This window comes from Aquarana catesbeiana, linkage group LG11 (assembly GCF_042186555.1).
Source record: "Aquarana catesbeiana isolate 2022-GZ linkage group LG11, ASM4218655v1, whole genome shotgun sequence".
Classification (NCBI taxonomy): Eukaryota; Metazoa; Chordata; class Amphibia; order Anura; family Ranidae; genus Aquarana; species Aquarana catesbeiana.
The window spans coordinates 208,229,789-208,242,275 of NC_133334.1; the positions used below are offsets into that span (position 1 = coordinate 208,229,789).

A 12,487-nucleotide genomic window follows, 5' to 3' on the forward strand; every position below is an offset into this window, starting at 1 on the left:
CCCTTCACCACGTACACAAAATCACATACAGGTACATGATTTTGCTTGGCCAGGCTGCCCTGCCACAATATCTTTCTGGTAGGAACAAGCTACACATCTAAAGGGTCATATGTCTGAAATTGACATACTTTTCAGATTTGGGAAACTTAAGACACGCTCTTGAGCTGCTTAAAGCGGTAGTAAACCCAGCCATAAAACAGTTTAATTTCCGGCACGTGCCGGAAATGCAGCACTCCCATTGGTTGTGCTCTCAACCAAACTGTCAAACCATCCAATGGCTGGTGTCATAACTGATCACATGTGCAGCATCATGGCAGCTGTAGATTAAACAGAGGCAAAGATGGCAGCTTCCTTGGCTGAAAACAACAGGAGGGTTTACTTACACTTTAAAGTGGTTCTAAAACCCTAAAAATGTTTCACCTTAACCACTTCCCGCCCGGCCAATAGCAGATTAACGGCCGGCCGGTGCTTCCGTTATCTTGACTGGGCGTCATATGACGTCCAGCAGCATAACATGCAGCGATCGCAGAGTGCGGTGTCTCTGATCGTGGTAAGGAGCCTCTATCAGAGGCTTCTTACAGCGTGATCAGCTATGACCAATCACAGCTGATCATCGCGTGAACCAGGAAGTGCTGGTAAACGACATTCCTCGGTTTGCGCCGACAGGGAGAGCCGATTGCGGCTCTCCCTGTCCGAGTGGGGGTCTGTGCCGATAATCAGCACATTTATTATCAGCACAGCCCCCCCCCCCCCCCCCCCATCAGCTGCCAATCAGTGCCCAACAGCTGCCAGCAGTGCCCCAATAAAATACTATTAGTGCCAATCAGAGCCCAGCAGTAACACCCGTCACAGCCGCCTGTCCGCGCCCGTCACAGACGCTCATCAGTGAATGAGAAAACAAAGTTTTGACAAAGAAATTTTTTTTTTTTTTTTTTTTTTTTTAATTTCGGTCTTTAGTTTGTTTAGCAAAAAATAAAAACCCCAAGAGGTGATCAAACATACCACCAAAAGAAAGCTATATTTGTGGAAAGAAAATGATAAAAATTTTGTTTGGGTAAAGTGTTGCATGACTGTGCAATTGTCAAAGTGTGACAGCGCTGAAAGCTGAACATTTTCCTGGGCAGGAAGGGGCGACAGTGCCTGGTATTAAAGTGGTTTATACATTCCCTGCACTACGGAAAATTTTTTAGGTAGTAGTGTCACCCCCCCCCCCTATACTTACCCTCACTCGATCCAGCCCTGTGCCCATCTGTAGCAGCACTCCCCACACTCACAGGCATTAATGAGGCAGGGGGGAGTCATTGGCTCCCACTGCTGTCAGTCAAATACTATGGTGAAGAAGCAGGGGGTAGGGCAGAGTTGTGTTGTCTGCGTCTATAAATGCAGGCAGCGTAACTCAGGATCGAGCCTGCAGGTGTACCACAATAAAAAACTACTTCCTATAGCGGTACACCCAGAAGGGAGAAGCCAGGAGAGATGGCAAGGGACCCCAGAAGAAAAGGATTGGGCCACTCCAATGTGCAAATCCATTACACAGAAGCAGGCATGTATAACAAGTTTGGTATTAAAAAAAAATAAAGTTTTTAATTCTATCACTTTCACCTGTACATAAAGGAAAACCTTTTAGGAGTTTGAATAAAGAACACTGCTAAGGTTTTTGCTACAGTTCATGCCCCTGCTGTGGAGATTAAAAACCTCTATATGCCCTGGCAACCACAGTCAGAGAGGAAAGTAAGGGGAAACGGTCATAACAGCAAGAGATGAGGGGAAATCTCCCAACAGGGACAACTGATTGTATATCCAAGACAGGAAGTTAAAGGGGAAGTCACGCTTTAGGTCATCCCATTACCCAGTTTTGATAGGTAGGTTTGGGACACATTACAGGTCCCAGAAGGTTGAGAGACCATTAGCAAAGCACAGCCCAGCTCATGCATGTGCAGCAGAAAGCTGGCTTTGAAACCCAGATCTCTCCTAGCACTTGGTTTGACCAGATGCTTTCACATGCCAGTACTGGCTTGTTTATATCTGAGTGAAACCAAAAGTAACAAAACCCTCTTCGCTTCCAGTTTTAGACCATAGTGATGATTGTGGAAGTTCCGAGACTCAGGAAATTGCTTTTAAATGATTCAACATCTCCAGCTGAAAAGGACAAATTAAGGGGTCATGACTGCAGCTATGGTCCTCGTATAACCACTTCAACCCAAGGACGTAGACTTTCTACTCATCAGCTATCGTTATTGTTAATGTATTTTATGTGTGGCCCAAGACAATGCATGCCTCTTCTTCCAATGTTATCCAGCAAGGTCAAAAAATTGGACACCCCTGCACTAGACAAAAATAAGAAGTCGATCCATGCAGTGCAGGCACAGTCCCACTGCATGGGAAGCTTTTTTGTCCGGAGTCAGGCTTTAATTTCCAGGTGTTGTCAAGACAACGAGCAGCTCATCGTTTTCCTTCACCAAACAGGGATTGAGACACGTACAATGATTCTCTCATCTACATTTGGACTGCAAATGGAGGGATTTTCTGCAACCAGCCAGATAATAAAAGAAGAGAGGATCTTGTGTATCACAAAAATTATTCTGTATCAACCATCCCGGTACAGGTGCACTTTGGCGACGATGTCCGCAACAAATAACGAGAGATAGATAGATATTTTTTTTTTATTATTAATTAATATATATATATATATATATATATATATATATATATATATATATATATATATATATATATATATATAGATGGCTCAACACACACCCTGAGAGGGATTATAGATCCTTGGGTGGTAACCAGGGTCTCCACCCAACAGGAAATCAACTAAATTAATGGAAACCCTGCCACCCCCCCCCCTGCAGGAATCCAAGATCCAATGGAGTGCTGGTGAAAGAGGGCAGTCAAAAAGTAACAAACGATATCGGCAACTTGCCATTGGACACCCCATTGGGACAACCCACCACCTACCGAATGGAGGTGAAGAACCAGACCAAGCCCCTCTTGGAAATTACTGCCTCCAGTACCTTGATCGGCTGCGAAAGTATGTCTGTCTGCTGAAACCAAGACACTACACACGAAAGACTGATGAGATGGTGATGAGGCCTTCATGCAGGCCCGAAAAAAAAAAAAAAAAAAACCTTCCAGCCGGGGCTATCTGAAGACCGGATGGGAGATTCCCACACAGCCCCTGCCAAGGAACATGACTTGGCTCAAAATATTGAACCAGAAGGCTTGATAAGACTGGTGGACTACGCGGATGCCGACTTGCCTGCAGAAATGTTGGAAGAGCAGGAGCTGGGGCTGCGCTGAGTAAGAGGATCTGAGCAGTAATAACCAGGCCACAGCGCATGAATGACCCTGATGCCGCACCCCTCCCCCAGTGTATGAAGTAAGTGTGCCTGAGTAACCTGTAGCGCAGAGACAGGTAATTAAAACTGAGCGCTCAGGGCTGGTGTACCCACAGACTGTGGTGGATAGTCGTACAGGTGTAATGAAATGAAAAACATGCATCGTATGGCGTGTGCAAGGCCCCTTTCACACGATCGGACCGTTCAGGTCCGCCTGTCAGTTTTGACGGCGGGCCTGAACGGGCGCTCCATGTTAAGTCTATGGAGCGTCGGATGTCAGCGGAGACATGTCCGCTGACATCCGACCCGGTACGATCCGCTGAAGAGCAGACGGATGGCCCTACGTCCAGGTCCGTCGCTGGCGGATCGGATGAGATCTGACGAAAACGGACACGCTGTCCGTTTTCGTCCGATCCCTCCATAGGCGGCAGCGGCACCTGACAAGCCCCTCCCCGCTCAGTGAGCAGAGAGGGACCTGTCATCCGCCGGCTCAGCAGAGATCAACGGACAGATCTCCCGCTGAGCCGGCGGACCGAGGCGGGCTCCGTAGAAACGAAGTCCGCCTCATGTGAAAGGGGCCTTATACGGGCAAGAAGATTGTGGTCAACAATCATTAACAAACGAAACCTCAGCCCCTATGGATCTGTAGACATGACAGATCCTGCGATGTGAGCACTAGCTAACTAAACCCAGGTAAACAAAGAAACATGAACGAAAGGTACGATGAGACATGGAGACAAACAAAGGTGAAATGGCTGTTGGTGTATGCAGAACTGCTACGACATGACCACGCTGACGGACAAGCTGTGACTGAACACGCTATGACAGTACCTGCTGCGAATGAACACGCTGTGACAGAACTACCTATGAGCACCTGTTGTGACAGCACACGCTGTGACAACCACTGTGATGGACCTGCGACGACAGAACCGCTGTGACAGGAACACACTAGGACCGTCCCGCCCTGCCTGAACATGCTATGAGTTAACCACGCTGTGCCTGGAACATGCTGTGACTAAACACGTCGTGACTGAAACACGCTTGTGATTGTGACATGCCGACTAGACCCGCTCCGAATGCAATATGCTGAATGAACACGCTGACTGGAACACGATATGGTTGACACGTGCTGACTATGCGCTGTGATAGAACATGCTACGATTGTGCCATGCTGACTGGAACACACCATGATTGACACATGCTGACTGTATGCGCTATGACTGGACACGCTATGACAGAACCCTGATGCAAGATCTTTACTCCCGTTTGAATAGCATATAATAAGAGACTAATGGATTTGCCCATTTCTAGTCAGCAGTATGACCAGCATACTGTGTGATACAGCTTACTACCCTTGGTTTTTAGCAACATTTGCGTTGCATTCCGAGAGGATACTTGAGAACTGTAAGAAAGTCTGCAATCTAGCTACATTTGGCTGGTGGGCGCCCCCCCCCCCCCCATGATGCCAGAGTGAGCCCGGGAGAATTGGTGGATGCCACCCCCCCCATGCTGCCGGCGTGACCCCAGAAGAATAGGTGAACAGGCCCCCCCCACCCTCATGCTGCCAGCGTGACCCCGGAAGATTTAGGTGAACAGACCCCCCCCCATGATGCCATGCCAGCATGAGCCCGGGAGAATTGGTGGCCGCCCCCCATGCTGCCAGAGTGACCCCGGGAGAGTTATGTCAACAGCTCCCCCCTCATTCTGCCAGCGTGACCCCGGGAGAATGAGGTGAACAGACCCCCCCATGCTACCAGCGTGAGCCCGGGAGAATTGGTGGATGCCCCCCCCCCATGCTGCCAGCGTGACCCCGGGAGAATTAGGTGAACAGACCCCCCCCTCATGCTGCCAGCGTGACCCCGGGAGAATTAGGGGAACAGACGCCCCGATGCTGCCAGCGTAACCCCGGGAAAATTAGGTGAACAGACCCCCCCCATGCTGCCAGCGTGACCCCGGGAGAATTAGGTGAACAGAGTCGCCCCCCCCCCCCCCCATGCTGCCAGCGTGACCCCGGGAGAATTAGGTGAACAGAGTCGCCCCCCATGCTGCCAGCGTGACCCCGGGAGAATTAGGTGAACAGAGTCCGCCCCCCATGCTGCCAGCGTGACCCCGGGAGAATTAGGTGAACAGAGCCCCCCCTCATGCTGCCAGCGTGACCCCGGGAGAATTAGGTGAACAGAGCCCCCCCTCATGCTGCCAGCGTGACCCCGGGAGAATTAGGTGAACAGAGCCCCCCCTCATGCTGCCAGCGTGACCCCGGGAGAATTAGGTGAACAGAGCCCCCCCTCATGCTGCCAGCGTGACCCCGGGAGAATTAGGTGAACAGAGCCCCCCCTCATGCTGCCAGCGTGACCCCGGGAGAATTAGGTGAACAGAGCCCCCCCTCATGCTGCCAGCGTGACCCCGGGAGAATTAGGTGAACAGAGCCCCCCTCATGCTGCCAGCGTGACCCCGGGAGAATTAGGTGAACAGAGCCCCCCCTCATGCTGCCAGCGTGACCCCGGGAGAATTAGGTGAACAGAGCCCCCCCTCATGCTGCCAGCGTGACCCCGGGAGAATTAGGTGAACAGAGCCCCCCCTCATGCTGCCAGCGTGACCCCGGGAGAATTAGGTGAACAGAGCCCCCCCTCATGCTGCCAGCGTGACCCCGGGAGAATTAGGTGAACAGAGCCCCCCCTCATGCTGCCAGCGTGACCCCGGGAGAATTAGGTGAACAGAGCCCCCCCTCATGCTGCCAGCGTGACCCCGGGAGAACTGGTGAATGCCCGCGCCGCCCCCCCCATGATGCCGGCGTGAGCCCAGGAGAATTGGTGTGAGCCCCCCCATGCTGCCAGCGCAAGCCGGGGAGAATTAGTGCCCCCCCATATGCTGCCAGCGTGAGCCTGGGAGAATTGGTACCCACCCTCATGCTGCCAGCGTGACCCCGAAAGAATAGTTGAACAGACCTCCCCATGAGCCCGGGAGAATTGGTGGATGCCCCCCCCCCCCATGCTGCCAGCGTGACCCCAGGAGAATAGGTGAACAGGCCCCCCCACCCTCATGCTGCCAGCGTGACCCCGGAAGAATTAGGTGAACAGACGCCCCCTCATGCTGCCAGTGTGACCCAGGGAGAGTTATGTTAACAGCCCCCCCCCATGCTACCAGCGTGACCCCAGGAAAATTGGTGAACAGCCCCCCCTCTTGCTGCCAGCATGACCTTGTGAGGAGTGTGTGCATGCCCCCCCTCCCCCCGGATGCCAGTGTGGGCCCTGCCCCGATGATACCGGCGTTAGCCTGGGAGGAGAAGTGGGTGGATGGGCGGGCGCCCCCCCCATGCTGCCCGGCATGCGCACCAGGAGAATCGGGTGATGCCGCCCCCCTTTGAGATGCTGGATGAGAACCGGAAAAGTAGGTGGATAGATGGATGGGAAGCCGGCTCCCCCCTCCAATGCTGCCCGGCGTGAGCCCCGGGAAAGGGACCACCATGAGACTGCTGCAGCCAGCCGCCGCTCTGCCAAAACCGGAAGTGACCTGTAACCCTGAAAGCAAAGCCAACACTGGATCAGCCAGGGGAGGAGGGATATGTACCCCTCAGACTCATCCCACATACAGGCTGGCCACTGGCCAGCCTTCTAACACACACACACACACACACCCCAATCAGCTATAACTTTATGACCACTGACAGGTTAAGTGAATGACACTGACTATCTTGTTACAATGGCATCTGAAGTCAGTGGGATATATCAGGCAGCAAGTAAACATTTTGTCCCTGAAGTTGATGTGTTGAAAGCAGAAACATGGGCAACACAGTTTGTTGTGTATGGGGCTGCGTAGCCACAGACCAGTCAGGGTGCCCATGCTGACCTGTGTCCAAAAGTGCCTACAATGGGCATCAGAACTGGCCCACAGAGCAATGGAAGAAGGTGACCTGATTGGCTCCCGCTGTGTCCAATCCCAGTGGGTCGCTGGCGGCGCGCGCCCCATACCCCAAGGCGGAAACAACATGCCAGTACGTTGTTTCACGCAGCCGGGCCACCCTGCCGTACTAGCAAGAATGAGTCCTAACATTTAAAGAGCACCTGTCATTTCAGATCCATCATGGCAGCGCTTGTTAGTGGGCATCCACTCACCTGCTGCTGCCACATCCCTCACCTTGTTGTGCGATTGCTTCATCACCAGCTGTCCCATTAAAGTTCAGAGGAGGAGCTTCTGTGGGACAGATAATAGCTGCCCTTTAAAAAATTATGATTTAACCACTTCAGCCCCGGAAGAATTTACCCCCTTCCTGACCAGAGCACTTTTTGCGATACAGCACTGCGTCAGTTTAACTGACAATTGCGCGGTCTTTTGGTGGTTTTTGATCGTCTCTGCGGTTTTTATTTTTGCGCTATAAACAAAAAAAAGCACAAATTTTGAAAAAAAAAAAAAAATGCATTTTTTTTTACTTTTTGCTATAATAAATATCCCCCAAAAATATATAAAAAAAAATTATTATTTTCCGCAGTTTAGGCTGATATGTATTCTTCTACATTTTTTTTTTTTTTTATTTACCAAAAATATTGCAATAAGCGTATATTGATTGGTTTGTGCAAAATGTATAGCGTCTACAAAATAGGGGATAGCTTTATGGCATTTTTATTAATTTTTTTTTTTTAGTAGTGGTGGGGATCTGCAATTTTATCGGGACTGCAACATTTTGGCGGACAGATTGGACACTTTTGACACTATTTTGGGACCATTGTCATTTATACAGCAATCAGTGCTATAAAAATGCATTGATTACTGTGTAAATGACACTGGCAGTGAAGGGGGTTAACCACTAGGGGACGATGAAGGGGTTAAACGTGTCCTAGGGAGTGATTCTAACTGTGGGGGGAGGGGCATCAACACACATGACAGCGATCACTGCTCTCGATGACAGAGCAGTGATCTCTGCCCTGTCACTAGGCAGAACGGGAAATGCTGTTTACAAAAGCATCTCCCCATTCTACCTCTCCGTGACACGATCGCGGGCACCCGGCAGACATCGAGTCTGCGGGCACCCGGCAGACATCGAGTCTGCGGAACCCGCGGTCACGGAGAACGCAGCGGGCGCGCAGCGCCACTTCTTAAATGGGATGTACCTGTACGCCCTTTTGCCCACGTAAATCGGCGTGCACAGGTCGGGAAGCGGTTAATTCAATCATTTTTACTAGCGATTTAAATCAAATCCACCCTGGAACAAGGCAAGCTGGCAAAGCCAGGTGTGATGCTTTGGACAATGTTCTGCAGGGAAACCTTGGGTTCAGCATTCATGTGGATTTTACTTGACACATACTACCTACCTAAACATTGTTTGTGACCGAGTCCACTCCTTCATGGAGACAGTATTCCCTGATGGCAGTGGCCTCTTTCAGCAGGAGAATACACCTTGCCACACTGCAAAAATGGTTCAAGAATGGTTTGCGGAACACAATGAGTTTGAGATGTTGATTTGGCCTCCAAATTCTCCAGACTTTAACCCAAATTGGGCATCTGTAGGATATACTGACGAAACAAGTCTGATGGCCTCACCTCACAACTTACAGGACGTAAAGGATCTGCTACTGACAGCTTGGTGCCAGATACCACAGCATACCTTCAAGCGGTAGTAAACCGACAAACAAAAAAAAAAAAAAAAAAAAAAAAAAGGGGAAAGCCCACAGGGTTGCATACTAGCACATTAGGACAGACTTACCTTAAAGAATAAGTTTACCTTTTTTTACCTTTAGGAAAATGTTACACCCGTATTTAGGGCGTAACATGTTCCAGCTCCTGCCACCAATTCCACCGATCTCCCCTGCTCTGTGACAGCAACCTTCTCCCCCCACCTGCATCATTCATTCACAGTTTCCTGTGAATTAATGAACTACAACTACTGTCAGCCATTGTAAATGACCACTTGTAGTTCTCAATAAGCTTTGGGGCGCTATTGAACTCCTTTGTGGTTGATGGATTCTTCCTGCTCTCAAGTAACTACTTGCCCCAACAAGATACAGTCAGACAGCTATCTTGAGAGTCTGCAGTAGGGTTGTCCCGATACCACTTTTTTAGGACCGAGTACAAGTACCGATACTTTTTTTCAAGTACTCGGCGATACCGATTACCGATACTTTTTTTTTTAATGTCACGTGACAGTGTGTTTTTTTTTTTTTTTTTAACAGTGCTTTCTTTTTTTGGGGGGTGGGGAGGGGGTGAACGGTGTATGTGTGTTTTTTTTTTTTTTTTTTTATTTATTTACAATTTTTATTTTTTAAAATAATTTTTTTTTATTCTTTATTGCAATATGTTTTTTTTTTTTTTTTTTTATCAGCCCTGTTGGGGGGCTTTGGTGAGATATCAGGGGTCTTAACAGACCTCTGATATCTCCCCCTTGAGACAGAGAAAGAGACAGAGGATAGAGATTCCCCAGTCCCTTTCTCTGCAGCCTCAGCTGCACTGAGAATGAATGGAGAGAAGACAGCGGCTCCTCTCCATTCATAAACTGAGACATTGTAATCACAGGAGATTACAATGTTTCAGTTATGTGAATGGACAGAGTCAGCCGACTCTGTTTATTCATAAAGCAAGGAGGAGGAGGACGGCGGAACGGAGGGGGACAGAAAAGGAGAGGGGATCGGAGGGGACAGTCACAGCGGAGAGGCACAGAGAAGGAGAGGGGATCGGAGGGGACAGTCACAGCGGAGAGGCACAGAGAAGGAGAGGGGATCGGAGGTGACAGTCACAGCGGAGAGGCACGGAGAAGGAGAGGGGAACGGAGGGGACAGTCACAGCAGAGAGGCACAGAGAAGGAGAGGGGATCGGAGGGGACAGTCACAGCGGAGAGGCACAGAGAAGGAGAGGGGAACGGAGGGGACAGTCACAGCGGAGAGGCACAGAAGAGGAGAGGGGATCGGAGGTGACAGTCACAGCGGAGAGGCACAGAGAAGGAGAGGGGAACGGAGGGGGACAGCGGAGAGGGACAGAGGAAAGGAGGGGACATGGAGAAGGATGCAGTGACAGTCAGCGGTGAGCGATCACCGCTGTGTCACTAAAGCAGCTGAAAGCCGGCGGCGGGGAGAATCTTGTAACTCCCCCACCGCCGATCACAGCTGTCCTCTAGGTATCGGGGGAAGCATCGGGAGCATTTGCCCGAGTACAAGTACTTGGGCAAATGCTCGGTATCGGTGCCGATACCGATACTAGTATCGGTATCGGGACAACCCTAGTCTGCAGGATCCCTGTATTGCACCCATGATCTGCTGATCGCAGTTGCAATCCTCTGCAGGCTCCCTAGAAAAAATAAAAGCACTCTTTTTTGCATTTAAAAAAAAAAAAAAATTGCATTTAGACCCCTTTCACACTGAGGCAGGTTTCAGGCGTTTTAACGCTACCAATAGCGCCTGAAAACTGCCTCCCATTCATTGCAATGGGTGCTTTCACACCCAGCGCATTTGCAGGACATTAGAAAAAGTCATGCAAGCTGCATCTTTGGGGCGGTTTGGGAGCGCTGCCCATTGTAACGAATGAACAGCGCTCCCGAAGCACCTGAAAAGCAATTCTGAAGCGGCGCAACACAGGAATTTTTAATCCCTTCTTTGGGGTTAAAAGTTCCCCGCTAGTGATGCAAAAGCACCGCTAAAATGAGCAGCACTTTACCGCTAACAGCCTGCGCATTCAGTGTGAAAAGCAGCCTTATTTATTTATTTTTTTTATGAAAAGGTGAAATTCTCCTTTAAAACGAAGCCCTCCAGCGGTGTGCTGGGCTTCCATCTTCACTTGGTCTTCCTTCCAGGTTCCCGGGCTCCAATCGTTTGAATGGCGGAACCGTGATGACGTCACTCTCATACATGCGTGAGGGAGTCATGGCTGCGGTGCTACCCTCTCAGTGAACGGCGTGCCATCCATTGAGAGTGCAGCGGGCATGCGCCGGTGCCATCCCTGGCGGTTACCAAAGTAAATATCTCCTAAACGGAGACTTACCTGTACAAAAAAAAAAAAAAAAAAAAAAAAAAGTGGCATTTACTATGGCTTTCCGAGGTCTAGTGATGTCCACACCTTGACGGGTCAGGGCTGTCTTGGCAGTAAACGAGGGACCTACTCGATATTCGGTGGGTGGTCATAAAGTTATGGCAGATCGGGATATATATCCCCCCATCGGGGTGTACATGCTCCTCCTCAGGCCTGCCATGACTAGATTAAAGCGGTAGTAAACCCGCTGACTTTTTTTTTTCTACACCTGTAAGGGAAAAAGCATAATGAGCTAGTATACACCGCATACTAGCTCATTATGAAATACCTTAGAACGAGGCGCCGATATCTCACCCGGTCCACACCGAGGGATCTGACATTTTCCTTTGGCGTATTTTCCGGGTATCGCGGCTCTGGCGCCGTGAGTGGCTGGAGCCGCGATGTCCTCACTTTCTTTCCGGTAAGGTCCGAAGTCAGCCGAGAATCCCCGGAGCGCATACCCCACTGAAGTCAGCGGCTCATTGCGAGGGGCGTTTAGGAGATATTCTTTTACCTACAGGTAAGCCTTATTATAAAAGCCTTATTATAGACTTACCTGTAGGTAAAAGTAAAAACAAAAAATGACTTTACTACCACTTTAAGACTTGTTCCCAGGATAAGGAGTCTTGTGCCGCCTGTGGTGAGGTGTCAGCCCTGCCAGTGTCTGTATTGCTCTATATACACCATGAATTGTAGTCATTCCATATCATTAATAACAACCCCGGGACTCCACAGCTTCCCATCCTCCCCGGGCCCGTCCCCAGCCTTCCCACACTTCTCCAGCCGCTCTTACCGTCCATTTCAGCTCCCGGTGTCAGTCACTCCCCCTGACTAGACCGTACAGGGCCCCGTACAGCGCACAACTTTTCTCCCGGTACGTTTTCCAGCAAGCCTTTACGTTCGCTGTTTAGTTTACCCAAATCCACTCTTCCTTGCTTGTGCCCACGCCCCCTTACAAGCATTGATAGACAATCCCTTACAGCGCTGCGGAAATACCCAAATGACATCAGCAGTGAAACGCCCTAACCAATAGTCATGCGCATTCTCCCTGCTTGGCAGCCTACAAGCGTCTTAGCCAATCGCTGACTACGTTGTAACTTTTTCTCCTGTCTCTGCTCAAAGCAAAGCTCTGAGCGGTGTTCCGTCAGATTCGG

General features: G+C 50.1%; 1 protein-coding gene across 2 annotated transcripts in view; it reads right to left on the minus strand.

The window, feature by feature from the left end:
- RELA (RELA proto-oncogene, NF-kB subunit) overlaps positions 1 to 12,267 on the minus strand; it is a 111,009-nt gene extending 98,742 nt beyond the window's left edge. For both annotated transcript variants that reach the window (XM_073605224.1, XM_073605223.1), the window contains exon 1: positions 12,127 to 12,267. In XM_073605224.1, coding sequence (XP_073461325.1) covers positions 12,127 to 12,133 — 7 coding nt within the window. In that variant the 5' untranslated portion in view covers positions 12,134 to 12,267. The remainder of the gene's footprint in view (positions 1 to 12,126) is intronic.
- Between the last annotated feature and the right edge of the window lie 220 nt (positions 12,268 to 12,487).